This window comes from Lycium barbarum, chromosome 4, assembly GCF_019175385.1.
Source record: "Lycium barbarum isolate Lr01 chromosome 4, ASM1917538v2, whole genome shotgun sequence".
Lineage (NCBI taxonomy): Eukaryota > Viridiplantae > Streptophyta > Magnoliopsida > Solanales > Solanaceae > Lycium > Lycium barbarum.
This window is the reverse complement of record NC_083340.1, coordinates 143,280,704-143,301,407: the sequence shown is the minus strand read 5'-3', so window position 1 is coordinate 143,301,407 and position 20,704 is coordinate 143,280,704. Positions and strand designations below refer to the sequence as shown.

The 20,704-nt window shown below is 36.2% G+C and overlaps 1 protein-coding gene across 1 annotated transcript; it reads left to right on the top strand.

Moving 5' to 3' along the window:
• The first annotated feature begins 10,609 nt into the window (after positions 1–10,609).
• LOC132636760 (potassium channel AKT1) lies at positions 10,610–19,444 on the top strand. Its single transcript, XM_060353783.1, has 11 exons — positions 10,610–11,003; positions 14,895–15,260; positions 15,914–15,971; positions 16,056–16,373; positions 16,622–16,867; positions 16,955–17,053; positions 17,155–17,187; positions 17,317–17,502; positions 17,599–17,793; positions 17,889–17,964; positions 18,339–19,444. The coding sequence occupies exons 1-11, from the start codon at positions 10,813–10,815 to the stop codon at positions 19,229–19,231; spliced, it is 2,661 nt and encodes an 886-aa protein (XP_060209766.1). The 5' UTR covers positions 10,610–10,812; the 3' UTR covers positions 19,232–19,444.
• The last annotated feature ends 1,260 nt before the right edge of the window (positions 19,445–20,704 follow it).

The window sequence follows — 20,704 nt, the reverse complement described above, 5'->3', positions numbered from 1 at the left end:
GCCTGCACTTTAGAGTTAGCACTAAACTGCACCTGTTGCTTCTGTGTAGCTGCATCATTCAAGCCATGGTGTTGCTTGTGTGTACTTGACTTTGCACTACTCTTGGCCTTCTGTATTTGCACCTTATTACCACTTTCCAGTACCTTAGTGCTAACTATACCATTAGGCTGCTCCTGAGTATATTTCGGAACTTCATCATTCAACTCTGTGCCAAACATATTTCAGAATGGCATTGTCTTATGGCTCTGTTGCAACACTGCTATGCTCATAATCCACCTTGTCTTCTCTATTAATTTGTTCCTCTTCCAAGTCTTCTTCAACTTGTTCACTCCATAATTTCCTTTCCAAACCAGAAATAGAAGGTATGTCATGGCAAGATTGATTAATAGAGACCAGTTCTTCATTAGTCTTTGTTCTACCTGATATTTGTTTCAACAGTGATGTTTCCACCCAATGTTTAGCTGGGGAGTTCCTCTTCCATCATGGTGTGTAAACAGGTACATTAATATTTAAAGGCTTCTCCACTTCCTTAATTCCATCTGCAGTTGCTAGTGACCTGTGAACACCTGAATCATTATGTACTGCAGTCAACAGTTTTAAAGCAGCTGCAGCATCCCCACCTGAATCATCAGCTACTACCAGCTATCTTATATTTGCATCAGCTAAATGTTCCACTTTTTGCCCTTCAACTTGCTGATTCAGCCTTTTCTTCACACCATCAATAAGCACTGGTATTTCTGAACCATGATCAGACAAAGGAACTGGTAAAACAACAGTTGCCTTAGCTGTATCAATAGGTGCATCTGGTGCTGCAACCCTCGGTTGTTTTCCTGCCTCTTGTGCAGCCTCAATTAAAGCATCATTGATAGGTTCCACAGCTTGATTCAATAGAGTTCCAATAGGCAATGCTCTTGCAAGAGCATTCCTTGTCTCAGCAGCACTCAACTGCTTGTCACCACTTGAATTCCTTGCAGCAGCAACACTCTTAACTTGCCTTTCCTCTGTAACTGCTATTTGCTTGTCTCCACCTGATTGTTGTTCATTGTTGTCATTGATCACCATTGGCATAGTAGCCACAGTACCATGCACCAAGGACAACTGTTGCTGAGTTTCGACATTAGCATGCACCACAACTTCAGTGTTATCAGTATTAACTGCATTGTTCTGTGCATCTTCAATTTTTGCAACTTCCTCCACTGCATCATGCACTTCATTATCCTTTCCTAACGCTGCAAATTTATTAGCAGCGTGCATAGCACCAGCAGTTGCACCATTCTGCACATTACTAGTTCCTTGTGCACCATTATGTTTACCTCTGTGAACCTGATTTTTTTGTATTCTTCTTATCATTGTTTTGCTGCCACTGATATGGATCTGTGGTGTTGCCTAGCACTTTCCCACTTTGTAAGATTTTAATACCATCTCTTCTGCCTTTGTAGTTATTTTGCCACTGATTATTTCTCTGTTGCTTACTATTACCTTGAACCGCCACTTGAGCATTATTATCAGTAACTACAACCTTTTTGAATTTGTCAACATTACTAGTTCCTTGTTGTCCTCCAAATCTTTTTCAAATTGTTCACAGAGTTGACACCCATTGTTTATGAACAGGTGATTGCCTCTTTTCTCCAGGGGTGAACACAACAGCAAAAAAAAAAAAAAAAAAAAAAAAAGGTTTCTCAACAGATTTAGCCAAATTTGCTATCTTTTGGCTAGTTATGGCAGCAGGTGTTTCCATCAACTGCTTTTGCATTATGCCACTTGCATTTGCCTCAACATGAACTTTTTGAACTACAACTGCTTGCTTTCTTGAACCAGGTTCTTGACCAGTTATTGTAACTGCAGCAGATGATGCACCTGATGCAACTAAAGGCAGTTGCTTTCCCTCAGTCACATTTAATTGTTTTGCAATCTCCATCACTGGTACTGTTGATGCAACCAGCTGTTTGTTTGCAGCAACATCACCAACCTCAACAACCTTTCCATGCTCACCCTCTCCATCCTCTAAAGCTGCAACAACCAGTTCTTTGCCATCATTAACATCAATTGTTTTTTCTTTTGTCAGTGCTAGTTGTTGCTGATTTGCACTCTCTGCTACAACTAGTATTTTTCTTACCCTTATTATTTTTCTATTTGTATAAATCCTTTACATTGGCAATCACCTTTCCACTATCCAACACCTTAATGACATGATTTTTGTTTCTATAACTTGCTTGTTTAAACTTTGACTGCCTTACATTATGGTTTCCTTTACCCGCTTGCTGCATATTAGTTAAATAGGTGAATTATTTAAAAAAAAATTGAAGCTATCCCTTTTCTATTTATTTATATTTGCGATACTTACATATGTTATTGTATAGATGGCAGGTGAAAAGAAGGGTAAGAAAACAAAGAAGGCTAACGAGATGGGGGTTCCCCGGAGACCACCAGAAAACCTTGCGATTAGAGATAGAAGCCCGCCGCCACGTCTCTCACCACGCGGCGCTCCATTGCCTCATGATCCCCTCATGAATGGCATTGCATGTAGTCTTCCACCTCCATACAGCTTTGGTCGGCCCTATATGGCTCCACGTCAGGGCTTTACTGAGGTGCCTCCCCAGAGCCCTTCGATGATGTCCACACCAGATTATGCTACCCTACAGGGCTTCACTCGGTTTACTCCCGGGTCTCAGCGGGCTTCGTCTAGTGGTACTCCAACGGCCACTCCCAGCATGACTGCATCACATCACTCTTCATCATCTACTAAACAGTACAAGATTACGGGTCCTGACCTTCGAGAATGTAGTTCTGTGTCTCACACTCCTGCTACGAATGACTTACCTGGAGGTGTAAGTGCTCTACAGCTTGAATCTTATGACTCGTCAGGGCGACTCATCATCGAGCCTGCGGGATACGGGTAATTTGTTTTCTTCATATTTTTAGTTTTTCATAAAGTCCACTAGGCATGATGCCTAGGGCTGATTAACATATATTTTCTTCAAAGAAAAACGAATAAGAAGCTTTACTAAGTGTTTAATTTTATATTTTTGATAGTTGGTTACCGGACAAAGCTTCAACTCTCCTTACAGGTGAGATACAAAAACTATTTAAAGACTCACCTACTTGGGGCCAGGTGTCACCAAATCGCAAGAGACAGATCTACTATGCCTTTAAGGTATATGCTTATTTTTATTTAAACAATCCACTTATATTGATCGATTCCTTATAAATAACCTCATTTACTTTTCGTTGCAGGAAAAATGTGTCTGGTGCCCGGATCATGAGAAACAACTAACTCAAAACTTCAAGAAGAAAGCTCAGCGTTTACTATGTGACATGTTAGGAAGGGTTCGTCAATCTCACAAGAAGCCTAAGTGGATCCTTCCTGAAAACTATAACAAGCTACTTCATTACTGGGCAACTGATGAAAGATTCTTACAACTGAGTGACATAGGGAAGAAGGCTAGAAATTCGATGAGGCTCCCTACACACTAGTGGGGTAATGAGTCAAGAGGCCGTGAGGAGGAAGTTGGCAAGTAATCCTTAACTCTACTTGAAGGATTGTGAATTTACTTTATTTTCTTTATGTCTTATCAATTTATTCTTTTGCAGGAACTAAAACGGGGGACGCCAGTGCCTCAAGATGAGGCGTTCAAGATCACTCACGTGAAGAAGAAGGCAAACGCTAATGATCCAGATCACTGGTGTGAGGAACGGGCTAAGCAGACCTACGTAAGCTTCTTTTTATTATTCATATTTTGTTTGTTAGATTACGAAACGGTGATCCGGCTCCTATCTCATTTTTATGCTTGATCTTTATTTTTGGTTTTATAAGATTCAAGTTATAGTGATGTTTCAAATTATGATTCATGTATTACGCATTGCAAGTCGATTGTATACCTTATGAAAATGTGATAACTATTTCATGGATAAACAATGAAACTTCAATGGCAATTTGGGGAGAAGTTGTTGAAAGAACTCTCAGGTGAATGTGATAGGTTGAAGTCATTATAATAGAGTTCCTTTGTTTTCACTCCATTTTAAGTCCTGAAGAGCATTTTTTTTTGGTAAATAAATGATTTTATTAATACCAAGTAATAGTTACAAAACCAAACAGGGCAGACCACTTGTTTCTCACATCAAAACCAGCACCTGTTCTAGACTCTACAGTTGTAAGGAGTCTAGTTCTAGGCATAGACACTAGGCAGCCACTACTTCATACATATTTGGCAGCCAGTTACAAAAAACAAAGTCCAGTGACTACACCTAGCTAAGACAATACATAGATAAATTCTATCAGCTTGCTAGGTTGCATCCGATTGTCAAACTACATCATTTTCTCTGCGTTTCCTCCTTGTTCTACCTCTAATATGCAGATGGATAGCAACCTCTTTGTATAATATATCTTCATTGTAGTTATGGCTTTTGAACCTGATCAGATTTCTATCTCTCTAGACCAGAGCAATCACCATAGGCAAAACAACACTGGTAATTGCCCCCCTGCCAGTTCTACCTCTAATGTGCCAAGCATTTTAAGTGCTTGTTAGTAAGTAAAAATATCCACCTAAAATACAGACTCTGGAATATGTTAGATGGAAAGAGGAAATGCTAAAAAAATAAAAGTCATATTTTTCCTTTTTGAGTTAGATTTGTGATTGGCACATCAGAGTATCAATTAGTCCATTTAGTGCATAGTGCTTTTTGGATCAACGCACCTAAATGGAAGAAATTGAGTTCAAAAGAACTGGTATAAATGATTGCAATTCATGCAAGATTGTTCATATACCTCTTATCTCTCACTGCCCTCTTTCATCTCAATGGAACCAACTTATAATAGAGAAGATGTCAACTGAGTTGCTTATTGAAATAACTTTGTGGCTTCAAACATGTAGCTTTTGATGTGTAGCAAGTATACTCTAACGATTTGAAGAATATGTTTTTTTAGGTGATAAGCTATACTTTCACCCCGTAGAAATTTATGTAATTTTGAGTTCTACACTTGCAAGTAATGAGAAGTGCATTTTTCTTGTTGAAAAGTACTTCAACCTTCTACTGATTTGTACTTTAAGTTCTAGACTTGCAGGTTTGTATTAAGTCCATAACATAACAGAGAGTTTCTGCATTTTTAGCTGTTTCATTTAGTTTTTAAATTACTTAAAGTCCAAAGTTAATCTGGACCTGGGGTGCAAAGATGAATTTCGGTGATAATATAGAGTCCAATGTAGATTTCCAAATGCAAGACGAAGCACAAAGGTTGGCTTTCACCGAATGCAAGTTGATATTGAAGGAAAGTCGGATATTGTTAGCAGTTGATCTGTTTTCCTTTTAGTAGTATTGATCTCAACCATGTTTTAGTTGAATTGTTAGTAGTATTGATTTGAACTATGTTCTATTTTGGTTGTTTACTAAATTTTTGACAGTTTTTTCTATTGAATTTGAGATTTAAGTTGGTTGCAAATGTTACCTTTTTATTTTAGAATCAATGTCAACATTCAAAGGCGGAGTTTCTTCGTACTCACCCACCCAACACACAGGTGACAGAAGAATAAATGGAGGAAAGGTGGCTTGAGAGTGTTGGTGGTCCCACTAGGTTTGGCACAGGTTACGGAATGCCACATCGTGCATTTCGTCAATACCGGTCGCCCCTGGAAGGCCTACATTCTTCCAATACCGAGTCGTTTGATAGAGTGAGTGCTATGGCCATGGAGCAAAAGATTGCTGAGCTATCTAGCCAGCTACATGCCTCAGAGGAAAGGGAGAGGCGGAGGGACGTGCAGTTTGACGGTATGAGGGCCCAATTATTCTCATTACTTGCTTCGAGGGGGATTCCCTCTTGTCCTGATGATGCTCGTAACCCCCATACTCAATCTAGTGGTGCGGATGATGATGGGACTCACGTATCAAACACACAAAGGCATGTTTGAATGTTATGTGGATTTGTGGATTTGCGAGGGGTGAAGTAGTCTAATGTTGTATACTAACTTAGTGTAGACTAGTTTAATGTTTTGTGGTTATTTACAAATGTTGAAGTAGTTTAATGTTGTTTTGATGTTTGCGAATGTTGAAGTAGCCTAATTAATGTCTCTTGTGAACGTTTGATTGACATTTTTATTCAACTTTGAAGTAGTTTCGAATTGAATTTGATGTTTTGGTGGTTGTAATATATGTGTTGTAATAGTAGCTTATTGTTTTATGTATTTATAGTAGTTTAGTGTATTGTTGGCAGCTATTTGAGCTGGTTTTAGTTGAAAGTAAAATTATTTTCATCTTGATAGGGGGGCAGCTGGAATAACAGCTAGGTGCTACAATTGTTTTTGCAGAATACCGACCTCATAAGGTCTGTTATGGGCAAAATTTACCCAGAAACTGCTAATTACCGACCTCATGACGTCGGTTTTCTGGAAATTTTTCCAGGGAATTGCAAATTACCGACCTCATGAGGTTGGTTTTCTGCAAAATTATCCAACATATGGCAAATTACTGACCTCATGAGGTCGGTTTTCTGCAAAATTTTCCCACAAATTGCAAATTACCGACCTCATGAGGTCGGGTTTCGGCAAATATTTTGCAGAAATTGAGAAATACCGATCTCAGGATGACAGAAATCTAAAACAATATATATATATATATTCATATAACTTACCGAGCTGAGGAGGTCGGTTTTTAATATAATTATATTATTAATATAATTTACCGACCTGACGAGGTCGGTACTTTATATAATTAATAGCCGACTAAAAAAATATTACCGACCTCATGAGGTCGGAAATTGCCCTTTTTTAGGTCGGAAAATCCAGTTTTTTTAGTAGTGATTTCTACATCTTCTACATGTATCTGCTTATTATCAATGCTTGTTTCACTTATGTTATCATTTGAACTTTGTGTACCACTCATATCAGGGTTAGTAGAAACAGGTAATACAGTTCTCATGTTTTCATAGACAGGTAGGTATAAGATGTGAAAATAGAGTAGTAGAGTCTGTTAGTTTTGAAAGCGGAAAAATATCTTCCTTGAATATCACATCTCTATGTACGAAGAAACACTTATTATCCATATCATATAAGATGTATCCCTTTTTTGTTTCTGAGTAGCCCATATGAATGACATTCCTTGTTCTAGACTGTAACTTATCTGTTTGATGTAGGATTTTGGCAAAGCACAGGCAACCAAACACTCTTAAGTGCAGTAAAGAATGTTTTTGTGATTTAGTTTTTCATAAGGAGAACAATCATTGATAATACTTGATGATAGTATATTAATGATATATATTGTAGCCTACACAATGTCCCCAAAATCTAACAGGAATGTGAGCTTGAAATATTATAACTCTAGTAATCTAAAGGATATGTCTATGTTTTCTCTCAGCTAGTCCATTTTGTTGAGGAGTATGGGTAAGACTTCTAAGGGATTATGCCTTAATCAACAAACAAAGTGTGACATAAAGAGTTCCCAAATTCTGTTCCATCATTAGTTCGTGTCATACTAACTCTTTATAAGAGATGGAAAATTTGTGATATGCAAAAAATCATCAGATTTTAATCTTAACAAAAACCCCCAAGTGAATCTTGTGAAGTCATCTACAACAGTTAAGAAAGGCTTATAACCATCAAAAGTAGCAGTTTTATAGGATTCCCATACATCCATATGTACAAGCTCAAATGGTCTAGAACTAGCAGTACTACTTTTAGGAAATGGCAATCTAGTTTGCCTTTCACAAGGACATACTGTGCACTTATTTAATAGGTATGTAATACTAGAAAATTGTGAAGGAAACAACTTCTGTAGAGTAGTTGTAGGGACATGTCCCATTCTTTTGTGCCATAGAATCATGTCAGCGTCATTTACTCCACTAGCTAAGGAGAGTCCACAATCAACTATTTGTTCTTTAGTAAGTCTGATTTTTGTTCTTATGAGATAGTATAAACCATCATCTTCTTTACCAATCTTCTTCACCTTCCCAGTGAAGAGATCCCGGAAAACACAAAAATAAGGATAAAACTTGACTGAGCAATTTATTTATCTAGCCAATTTTGAAATTGATAGTAGGTTAAACTTGAATTCTGGTATGTAAAACACATTATGGACTTTACTACTGTCCGATATATCACTTGTACCAGTCTGTTTCACATAAGTAATTTCTCCATTAGGTAAAACTACTCTTTTATCAATTTTTGGTTTTCTAAAGTAGCCTTATCTAGTAAATTTAGATCAGAAGTCATATGGTCAGTAGCCCCTGAGTTAATTATCCACTCTTGTGAATTACTTGAGACTAACAGGGCACTACTTATACCTGTCATATTAGCAACATGTGAACTGATTGATGATTGAGCAGCAAGATGACTTTGTTCCATCATTTGACAAATTTCAGCATATTGAGATGATGTAAGATTTGGTCCTTTTGTCTTTTGAAATTGATCCAATTGTTGTTGATGCTAGGTGTACCATAAGTTATTAATTGACCAGAATTTGCATGAGGTATCTCCATTTGATTCATTTGAGTCATAAGTGGAAGATTTTAACCATATGTAGCCTGAGAACTATTTGCATTCCAGTGTTCAGTGATTGCACTATGTGCAGTATGGCTGACATGTCCTCCTCCTCTACTAAATCTTTCCTTGAATCTGTCATCATTTTGTTGAAACTACTGAAACCTGTTATCCATCTGATTGAACCTGTTATCACCCATATTTTGGCTAAACCTGTTATCCATTTGGTTTTCCTTAGGATGATCTGGTGGATGTCCAACCAATCTGTAACAATTAGCCTTAAAATGTCCCTTGAATTTACAATAATCATAAAAGGCATTAGGATTGTAGTTAGGATTATATCTCTTTTTGACCTTCTGATTTGGATTTCCAGCTCTAGAGTAAATTGCAACATCATCACTTTCGCTAATTCCCTGATTCTTACTAGACATCGATCCCAACAGCCCTGAAGCATTTGATGTTGCTACAAGCATTTTATTTTCAACACTAATTATCATGGAATAGGCCTGGTTTACACTTGGTAGTGGACTTAACAACAATATATGACTTCTTGCTTAAGAGTAGAACTCATTAAGCCTTATAAGAAATTGATACAATTTTTGTCTTTGTAGATATAGGACAAACTCCTTTCATTTGTCACAGTTGCAACCAGAGACTGGAACCATAGACTCAAACTCATCCCACAGCTCTTTCGATCTAAAATAGTACACAGACACATACTAAGTTCCTTGAACTGCATTAGCAATTTCTTGATGTATGTTAAAAGATCTTGAGTTATCTACCTTTTCAAATCTCTCTTTCAGATCTTCCCACACATACTATGCATTATTTGCATACACTATTCCTCCAGTAAAATTACTAGCTACTGAGTTCATAAACCATGACAACAAAATAGCATTCACTCGCTCCCACTAATCCCATAAACTCTCAGGATAAAAAAATTTCTGACACTTTCCATTCACAAAACCTAACTTGTTTCTTCCTAGTAGAGCAATCGTCATAGACTTATTCCATACCGTATAGTTTTCATTGCCTCTTAACTGAAAAGGAAGTATATTCCACTTACATCGGTTGATTGCAGATATAGCGAATGATTGTAATCGACTACTAGAGATTGTGAATCAATTGATCCTACTTGCATTTACTGGTTCGGTTCCGTTAGTAGTAGCCATTAAAATTACTATTCAAACACCTTGGATTTAACCTAATTTGATCAAGAGAAAATTTTGAGAAATACCTTGAAATTGCGATCGATTGAGATTTAGCAATCAAATCGATTATCGTGCGGATTGTTATAAGCATTGATCTGAATCTTCCTGCTCTAATACCATGAAGTAATCAGTGAATTCAAGTAATGAACCCTAATTGAATCAAAGAGAAGTACATTGGAGAAGAAGGGAAGAGAGAAAGAGGTGGAAAATATAGCTGTTAATCAACTTTTGTTAAATTACACTTAGAGGTCCTATTTATAGTTATGGACCACAAACTAACTAACTAACAAGCTTAAGGATGTAGAATGACTAATCTACCCTTCTTGCCTAATTATAACATTCTTTAACATTGTGAAAACGAAAAAAAAAAAGTTTTATAAGTGGCGTTCCATACTGATTGTCTTCTCCGCACCCTTCAACACACTCCACCCCCCTAGGCCCTATACCTATCACTCTCACCTAAGTTCATTATATGTAAATGCTTTCAAGATAATATTTTTTTGTTTATTTACCAAAACACTAAAAATAACTAAGAAAAATAATTATGTTTTAATATTTTTCTTCATACCAAACACTCGGTACATCCCTTGCTGAACCTTCTACATACAACTCAATTCAATAAAGTTTTTCCGTCCGACTGGTGTTGTATATAATGGGCGATTACCTAATAATCGACATTCTAAAAGGAGAATTTGAATGAACTCGTAACTAAAATACTAGATCTGTCTCTACCCGCGCTGCGGGTTCTATTACAAGACAAGAAGAGTATATATTACTATTATTATATTACTACTACTGTATATTTTCTATACGTGTGCACAAACTAATCAAGGGCAAAAAAGCGACAACAAAAAACCTGTAAAAGTTCCTCTCTTTTTCCTTTCTCACATCAGTAAAACCCCACCCCTAATTACATAACACCAACAACATGTGTTGAGATTCACAAGTCTTTATAGGTGGGGGTCTGCTAAAGGAACCTTTTTTTCTCTATAAATAAGTTTCCTTTTTTGTACCCCCATGATTATTACTCCTTGAAATTCTCCATATATCTCTCTCTACACACATATATATGTATGTATAAATAAGGGAAAGTTGTGAAAAATAAAACAAGAGAAAAAAAAGAGAAGAATAGAGCTATGGGAGACAATAGAGGACTTGGAGTTTTGGGAGTTTCAATGTGTGGTGCAGCACAAGAAATTGAAGAATTATCCAGAGATAGTAGTCATTACAGTCTTTCCACTGGGATATTACCTTCACTTGGTGCTAGAAGTAATAGAAGAGTCAAGCTTCAAAGATTTATTGTTTCTCCTTATGATCGCCATTACAGGTTCTATATTCTTCTTTTTTTTTTTTTTTTTTTTCAGTTTAATCATTCAGTATTCAATATTTACTGACTCGACTAATTGAAATTCATGCCGCTTAAGGCGGTTAACGCGGAAGCTTCTCTATTATTCTTTCTTCTGTCATTTATTTTACTTTTCTGACTTGACAATTTAGTTTTGTATCCCTTAAAGACCGTTAAAGAAAACTGTTCCTTACCAGAAATTTCTCCGCTTTGTTTCATTTATGGGCGTTCATAGATATCTTCTTTTATATGAATATTGAAGATTGAAAGAATTCTTGAAGAAAAAAGCATGATTACGATGAATATTTACTTACAGCAAGAAATGAAGATAAATTGGTGATATAGTGAATCCTAACTAATAGACGGAGCGGAGGTGTATTTAGAATTTAAAATTTGTAAGTTCGTATTACAGTCTCAAGTTAATATTACAATAACATACAAATGAATTTACAATCAAATATTTATAAATACTTAGTGAATCTCTTAATACATATACAAGGTCTAGATAAAAATTATTGAGTTCTTATTAACTTGTGAGTAACGCTCTGCATCCACCGCTAAGATCAAGGGTAGTTGTTTTGAGTTTTGAGTATGAAGATACTCGTGGTTGTTTTGAATTTTGAGTATGAAGATACTCGTGGTAGGAAGTGGCCTTTTGGCGGGCCTTAGGCTCGAATCCAAATTAATCAGACGGTATAGTTGATTGAATGAATGAAAAACAAGTATCGGTATTTGATGCTTGAAACGTTGACTTTCACGAGTACATGTTATCTCACATCACAAATTAGTTGTAACTCTACATGGTAGAATAAAAAAATTGCGGAACATTTTTCTATTTGTGCTAAAATTTATATCCTAATCTTCATAGTTCAACGTAAGCAACAGACTTCTGTTTTTTTCCACTATAGTTTTTAATTTTCATCTAAAAAGTTGGTCTTAGTCTTCTCTATTTTCGTCAGCTTTTTTAATTAAGTGTATAGGATCTTCTAGTATGCTCCACCACGATGTTTTATTTTAACAATAGCACACCTTGCATTATTATGGTTGAAGACATTGTTTCATTCGTCTTTATTTAATTTTCTTGTGTGCTTGTTGAAAATAACGTCTAACTTTTTAAGCATCAAATACTATGCTTTTTTTTATATTTATCTGCAAGAAAAACTAAAAATCTCTCTCTCTCTCTTATTTTGTGTACAGGATTACTTTTAAACGTTAAGATTACGAAATATTTTTGCTATAATGAGATTTGATTCGACCATCTTTGAAAATTCATTTACATTATTTTCTTTTGACTTTTGGTTGGAGAAAAAGATAGAATATTTGAGTAACACGTGTAGACCTAGATCTGTCTGATGCTTTATTTTCTCCGTGTGTTACTCCGTGTCTTCCCATTTTCATTTAGTTTTTTGGTTTTCCACTTAGTATTTGGTTCGGGGCGAATTATTCCAAGTTCACGTCGACAAATATTATTTTGGGAGACAAAATGCTTCATATGATTCTATTCCAAAGTTTAAATATGAAATTTCGGATTAAGGATGAACGAATACATACCTGTCACTCTATTATAAACTTTGATAGTGATGTTCTTCCAAGTTGGTAAAATAAGAAACTTTTACACCCTTTTATTATAACAGTGGTGTAGGGCCATCTTCTCAACTATTCATTGAGTACAGGTTATTTTGCACCGACATAAATATCAGATAATATTCTGTATTAAGACATAGATAGAGGAAAAAATATTTTAGTCTCTAGAATGATTTGAAGAAAACAAGATTACTACTTCTTATACACATTTAGCAAAGTCAAATAGCATGGTAGAGAGGAAAATGACTCAATTCCTAACCCTGTGGGGGCGGGGGCGGGGGCTTCCTTTTATTTGCCTGGCTAGTAGGGTACAAAACAAAGTTAGGCTGATTATTTTTTACTGTCCATTGTTGTAGCTGAAACAAAAATTATCTTTTCCATTGTATAACTTTCTGTCTTTTTCTCCTCCTCCTCCTCCTTTTTGCCTTTTTTTGACCGAATCAAAACCTTTTTCTTTACCCCCACTTTTGTTTTATTGCTATTTTTTCTTAAAAATTGTGGTTTCCGAATTCGTTTGTGCGTCTAAGCAGGTTTCTGGACATAAGAATTGTGAAATTTGAAAAAAAAAATAGTATTTGGTTTCAAGTTGAAAATGATATTTGGTAATTAGAGTTGTGTTTGGACCTGAATACAAATTGGAGTTGCTTCTGATTTTTGGGTGTGAAAATTGTGAAAACAACTCTTTAGACTTTTTGAATTCCGAAATTTTCTGGAATTCAACTTCAAATTGACTTTCAAATGTTACAGTTCTCTAGAATAATATTCTGGAAAAAAGTGAAAACTATTCATGGACAAACGGGCACTAAATTATTTTACTGAAACTTGGCCTCTCATGATTTTTCCTTTCACTTAATTTACCTTTGGACCACATCCTTGGATGCCCTTGGGTTATTGCTATTCTAATCTTTGCTCTAGAAGGGAGCCTTGGTGGAACAGTTAAAATTGTGGCACTTAATCAGAAGGTCACGATTTCAAGTCGTAAAAATAACCTTTTCTAGAAATGCACTGAATAATAGACTCAATGTGGTCTTGCTTTTTCATGGATCCACATATAGCGGGAGCTTAGTGAACCAATTTGATTTTTTTTCTTTCTTTCTAGATCTTTGCTTTATCAAGATTTAAAAGAAAATATTATCTTGGGTAAAAATCCAACATTAAGATTTTACTAAAACCAATAAAAATATCATCTTGCAGAGAGTCATATCAGATATTTTAATTTCTGCCGTACCTGGATGATCAGACTCCATTGGACCATATTATCTTGTAGGTTTCAATCATTTGAAATCAAAAACTGACAATTACTGCTCCCAAAATATCTGCTTTGTGTCTTTGCTACTCCCACTGGCTCATTTCATATGCCCGGTGTTTAATTGGTTGCGGAGTCCAAGAAAGAACGAAATAGTTTTGAAACTTGGGGTTTCATATATATTTTATATATTTGTTCGACTATAAATCATCTTATTAAGGATCAATTAAAATTAAATTACTTTTATCATTCTTTTTGGGACAGGCGAAAAAGAAAATTGTCTCACATAAAATGGGAGAGAGGGAGTGATAAGGTTGACTAACTTATATTTACTTCAGTGTCTAAAAAGAGGTATAGTCAAACCTCTCTGTAACAACATCGTTTGTCCTGATAATTTTTTGCTACTATAGTGAAGTGTTGTTACAGGGAATATATAAAATTTAGCACCTGCTTCTGGAGACAGCCGTATCTACTCTAGGACACTTAGAAATTCTCCAGGATATGACAGATTCAAAGTTCTCTGATTAAAGAAAAAAAGAATTTAAAAAAAAATAAAAAAAATAAAACATGTATTTCTAGCAGAACAATATAACTTAAAACAAATGGATTTTGGCAACATTGTTTTCGTTTACCAAGTTACTGGTACTTGCTACAACTTTCTATTTTATGTTTTACATTGCTTAAGAAACAGAATCCTACATTTAATTTTGTAACAAATGTTGTCAATTTCTTGTTTCAGATAGTTCTCTCATGAAATTTAATTGACTTAGCAACTAGATTAATTTCACCATTTTAGAATGGGGTGACAAATTTTCTGCTTTTCTTGTAGACAAGCATAATAGACATGTGCTAACAAGTTCAGCATGTTACACTTAATTCACGAGTCATCGTTCTTTTTCTTTTGAGATTTCGATTGGTTAATATATCCCAGTCGTTGTTTGTATTTGGTAACCAATCGTTTGGATGATAAATTTGATATCTGACTCACAGAAATGGAACATGGATTTTTCTAAAATCAGCTCAGGTTAAAATGATGTTTGCAGGTTATGGGAGACTTTTTTAGTTGTGCTGGTCATCTACACTGCTTGGGTGTCCCCGTTCGAGTTTGGCTTTCTGCAAAAACCAATAGGACCGCTTGCCAAGACTGACAATGTTGTCAATGGATTCTTCGCGATTGATATCATTCTTACCTTCTTTGTTGCTTACTTGGATAGAACCACTTATTTACTTGTTGATAATCACAAAAAGATTGCTTTGAAGTATGCGAGTACGTGGTTGTTATTCGATATCATATCAACAATCCCTTCAGAACTTGCTGTGAAGATTTCCCCAAAACCTTTAGGTCTGTATGGATTATTCAATATGCTTCGTCTGTGGCGTCTACGAAGAGTTAGTGCATTGTTTGCCAGGTAATTTGTTTGTCCTTCTAGTGATCAATGCTACTACAATCGTACCCCTCTATCACGGCGTTGTTTGTCCGGATACAGTTAACACTCTCTACAGCAGTCATCCTCTATAACAACATTTTTATAACATTTCACTATAAAAGCTATGTTCTTTCATATTATGTTATATTATATGTTCTCTATAACAACATTTCGGTTGTTATAGAGCGCTGTCTCGATTGTCCTTCCATACTAGTGGTCGTGATCTTTCTCTTATAGTTTCCTGTCCTTTGATTATCTTATTATTCTGTTTTAGTTACTGTTCCTTTTTTCTTCAGAATGCTTTGTCTCGCTTTTATAGTTCTTTGCCTATTTCCTATTTCGATCTGCTTTTCCTTGAGCCGAGGGTCTATCGGTGACAACCTCTCTACCTCTCAAGGTAATAGTAAGGTCTGCAAAGAAAGGTTTGACTGATTTTTTTGGATGCTATAGCGAAATGCTGCTATAGAGAACATATAATGTAACATAACATGAAAGTCAATTCCAAAGAAAACTTGGCCGTCATAGTGAAATGTTATTATAGAGGACGACTATTATAGAGAGGTCTGACTGTATATATGCATATCTTTTCCCTTGAAGCTTAGTGTAATACCAACCTTGTCTTTTCTTTAAAACAGATTGGAGAAAGATAGGAACTTCAATTACTTTTGGGTTCGATGTGCAAAGCTTGTTTGTGTAAGTACATTACGCCTCTTATTCGATTAAGAGCTGATCGATGTAGTTCTAGTTAACATATTGTTTCTTTTTTCTTCTCTATAGGTCACTCTCTTTGCTGTTCATTGTGCCGGATGCTTTTATTATCTGATTGCAGCTCATTATCCCGATCCAAAGAAGACATGGATTGGAGCCTCTATGGGAGACTTCCTTAATCAGAGCTTATGGATTCGTTATATCACTTCTATTTATTGGTCGATAACTACTCTCACTACAGTCGGTTATGGTGATCTGCATCCAGAGAATACTCGCGAGATGATCTTTGATATTTTCTACATGCTGTTTAACTTGGGATTGACAGCATATTTAATAGGAAATATGACTAACTTGGTCGTGCATGGGACAAGTAGGACTAGAAAATTTGTGAGTTAATTATTTTGGAGTTGATTTCACAAGACATTCATTCAACTAACAATAATTATCTCAAAAAGTCACCTGAATTAGTTGAGTGACTTTTCTGTTACAAAACAAAGAAAAGTGACTTTCCGAGATAATTACCATTCGCTGAGTGACTGTCTGAGGATTCAACTCATTATCTTGTTGTTTGATTATTTTATCAGTAACTCTACAAGTTTATTAGGTTCTAAAATGCATTTGTTCATTTGCAATAGAGAGACACGATTCAAGCTGCTTCGAGCTTTGCACAGAGGAACCAATTGCCCGCTCGCCTCCAAGATCAGATGCTTGCACACTTGTGCTTGAAGTTCAGAACGGACTCGGAAGGGCTTCAGCAGCAAGAGACACTCGAGTCTCTTCCTAAAGCCATCCGTTCAAGCGTTTCACATTTCCTTTTCTATTCTTTAGTAGATAAGGCTTACTTGTTTCGTGGTGTGTCAAATGATCTACTCTTCCAGCTGGTAACTTATGAATCGGATAATTAACCACCGTTTTAAATCTATTGGGCGTGCTTTCTTTTATATTTGACATTCAGTCTGTGATTCAAGGTCTCGGAGATGAAGGCAGAGTACTTTCCTCCCAAAGAAGATGTCATTTTGCAGAACGAAGCGCCAACCGACTTCTATATTCTTGTGACAGGAGCTGTGGTAAATTTTCAACCTCTTTTTGTAATCTGAACGCGAACATTTTTAATGTATTGTGGTATTTTACTTGATAGTACAAGTCTAATGTTGAACTTGTCTGACAGGATCTATTGATGCTTAAAAACGGAGTTGAACAGGCAAGTTTTATCTTGACATGCACAAAACCTTCATACTTTCAGTAGAATTCACTTGTGTTTTTAATGAAGCACGTCTAATTTATTTCCCGAACCACGGGTGGTGATCTGAAACCAAAATGGATATTTCAGGTTGTTGGGGAGGTCAGGGCTGGTGATCTTTGTGGTGAAATCGGGGTTCTTTGTTATAGGCCTCAACTATTTACAGTACGAACAAAGAGACTCTGCCAGCTGCTACGAATGAATCGTACCACATTTCTGAATATCGTCCAGGCCAATATTGGGGACGGGACTATAATCATGAATAATCTCCTTCAGGTATGAACGCCTCAAAAGTTTTCCTAATTTTGATGATTTTGAATAACATAATTTGACTAAAACATGGCTGTTATGTTTTTCCTTTTTGCTGAGCAGCACTTGAAGGAAATGAAGAATCCAATTATGGAGGGAGTTCTAATGGAGACCGAGCACATGCTAGCTCGTGGTAGAATGGACTTGCCTCTCACCCTTTGCTTTGCAACACTTAGAGGTGATGACTTATTGTTGCATCACTTGTTGAAGCGTGGCCTTGATCCAAATGAATCAGATAACAACGGAAGATCCGCTTTGGTTTGTACCCTTACAAACTTCTGTTACCCGAGCTTGGATTCTATGTTCATTCATTTCTCATTTCCCCCCCTTTATTATTGGTTTTCTCTCATCAGCATATCGCAGCAGCTAAAGGACTTGAAAACTGTGTTGTTCTTCTGCTGGATTTTGGGGCTGATCCTAACAGTAGAGGTATGGTTCTGTCCTATTTTCAAACTGTTGTTGCCAAAATTTGTTTTTGCCAGTTATGTAGTGTTTATTTATTCATGTATTACTAATTCATGTAAATTGACTCATAACTTCTACATCTTTTAGTTATGCGGGATTGTAAACTTTTTAGTTATGCGGGTTTGTAAACTAGTAATCAAACACTGCACATGGTGTGCTGGATTTTATACATAGTAACTAAGATGCTACCAAACATGGTAATAGGATGTGAGTTGAAAAAAAAAAAAAAAATCACTTCCTAACCAGCAGCCAAATGACCCCTAAATCCGTATTTTTTCACCATGTCCACTGATACAGAGTCAGATAAGAATTTGATTTTGTTTCTTGTGCAAGCACAGATTCAGAAGGCAATGTGCCATTGTGGGAGGCTATCATGGGGAAGCATGAGCCGGTGATCCGTTTGCTTGTTGACAACGGTGCTAAACTATCAGCTGGTGATGTGGGACATTTCGCCTGCGTTGCTGTTGAACAAAACAACTTGAGTTTACTCAAGGACATTGTCCGTCATGGCGGGGACGTCACGCTTCCCAAGATCAACGGGTCATCGGCGCTCCATGTTGCTGTTTGTGAAGGAAACATGGAAATAGTAAAATACCTCTTGGATCGAGGGGCTAACGTTGACCAAGTAGACGAACATGGTTGGACCCCCCGGGACCTTGCTGTGCAACAAGGACATGAAGACATCAAAGAACTCTTCGAATCCGGGATGGTGATAAGAACTCGATCTGTTGACCCAATCCCCGAGGAACGACAAGGGGTTCGGTTCCTCGGGAGGTTCAAAAGCGAGCCGACAATCTACCCTGCATCCCACGGAGTCTCATTTCTAGGATTAGACGGTGGATCATTAGGGCGATCACGTCCCAGACGTAGGACTAATAACTTCCACAACTCATTATTCGGGATAATGTCAGCAAAGCAGACCAATGAGCACGACGTGCTTTTATCTGCAAACGAGACTAATGTAAGTGCCACGACAACCAAGACTTACGCTCCCCGAGTGACAATTTGTTGCCCCGAGAAAGGGGACAACGGGGGAAAACTCGTTTTACTTCCACAGAGTTTTAAAGAGCTACTTCAAATTGGTTCTAGTAGATATGGAATCTTGCAGGCCAAAGTTGTAAGCAAAGAGGGAGCTGAGATCGACGATATAGAGTTGATCAGAGATGGTGATCGTTTAGTTTTTGTTTGTGATAAAGAAAGCATTGATGAAGAAAAATCATCAGAATTGTGATGAGTTGAGGTGAAAACCAAAATTGTAAAATAATTATTTTGTCTTTTTTTGGGATGTGGGAGATTGGTAATTTGGGATGAACAGGTTGAGTTGCAAACTAATTGACAGCCAATTTGTGAACATGTAAAAGTCAGAATGAGAAAATATATGTACATCCAATTACCCCTTTGTCTAATTTACAAATATTTAGAGTTGAGAAACTCCTCTTTAACATCTTTCGACTTATATAGCTGATGAGCGACAAGTTATTCTCTAACATTATGAATATAGTTGGTGATCGACTTATATCAATGATGAGCGACATATGTATTTTCTAACATTATAAATATAGCTGGTGACTTTATAATGAAGGTCCGCTTTGCCTTATCTCGTTTAATTTTCTCTTACACTGACAGTCTTTTACTTAAATTCTGGATCTGCCTCCAATGTTCCATGCACCTCCTTTCCTCATTGTCCTACAAAATGCATCAAGTTCACGTCCCTTCGGGGAATCTGGGATATCTATATAGCTATAAAGCTTGTTATTATAAAGGTAAAATAGAAAGTTTAAGATAAATTATTTCTAAACTTAGAAATGGATCATTCATTTTGGATATTGGAACTGATTAAAAAGTTTTGGTGACATAAACTAAAATGAAAGGAAAAATGGATAAAGTAGTAAAGGCCTGGCACTACCGGAAACAAAGTGTTTTTCCACCAACATTCAACGAAAAACTTGTGCTGTAAAACATAATTTTCCCACTTTATTCCCACTGAACCAGTTCACTGTGAAAACGTATGGTGGGAAACAGGTTCCTATTGAAACGCTGAGAAACTTCATAATTTTTCCGTGTAAAAATAATACTATTTAGGTTTTTCCCACTGAACATTTTTCGGTGCGAAAATATAGATTATTTAGTAATGTGGAGAAAATTGGTTGAGAATAGTTCTATTACGCGCAAAATGGTTGGGGACCAAAACTTAGACTAACTGAATCGACTTTTACAAAGTCTTGAACTTTTTAATGTATAGGTGTTGGGGCTCAAAAGTCTTAAAGTTTCATGTGACACCTAAATAATTTCCCACTTAACGCGTTCTTTTAAATTTGTACTCCCTCCGTCTCAATTTATATGACACTTTTCGCTTTTTGAGAGTCAATTTGCTTAAACTTTGAAGCTAAATGGATTAGATTAACTCGATATATTAACATTAAAATTTATATATTGGAAAATTACATGAAAAGTATTATAAATTGCAACTTTTCTCATATCAATTTGATGAAAAAATACATCTTAAAATGATGAACAAAGTTCATACAGTTTGAATCTCGGAAAGCGAAATGTGCTACATAAATTGAGACACAGAGAGTATTAAATATAGTGATAGTTACGTTTTAATTACAATATTTGTAAGGTCATCAATCCATATTATTAAGTAAAATTTTCACAAACAGCTACCTTTTGGCTCCTTTTAACAATTATAACTACATATTCT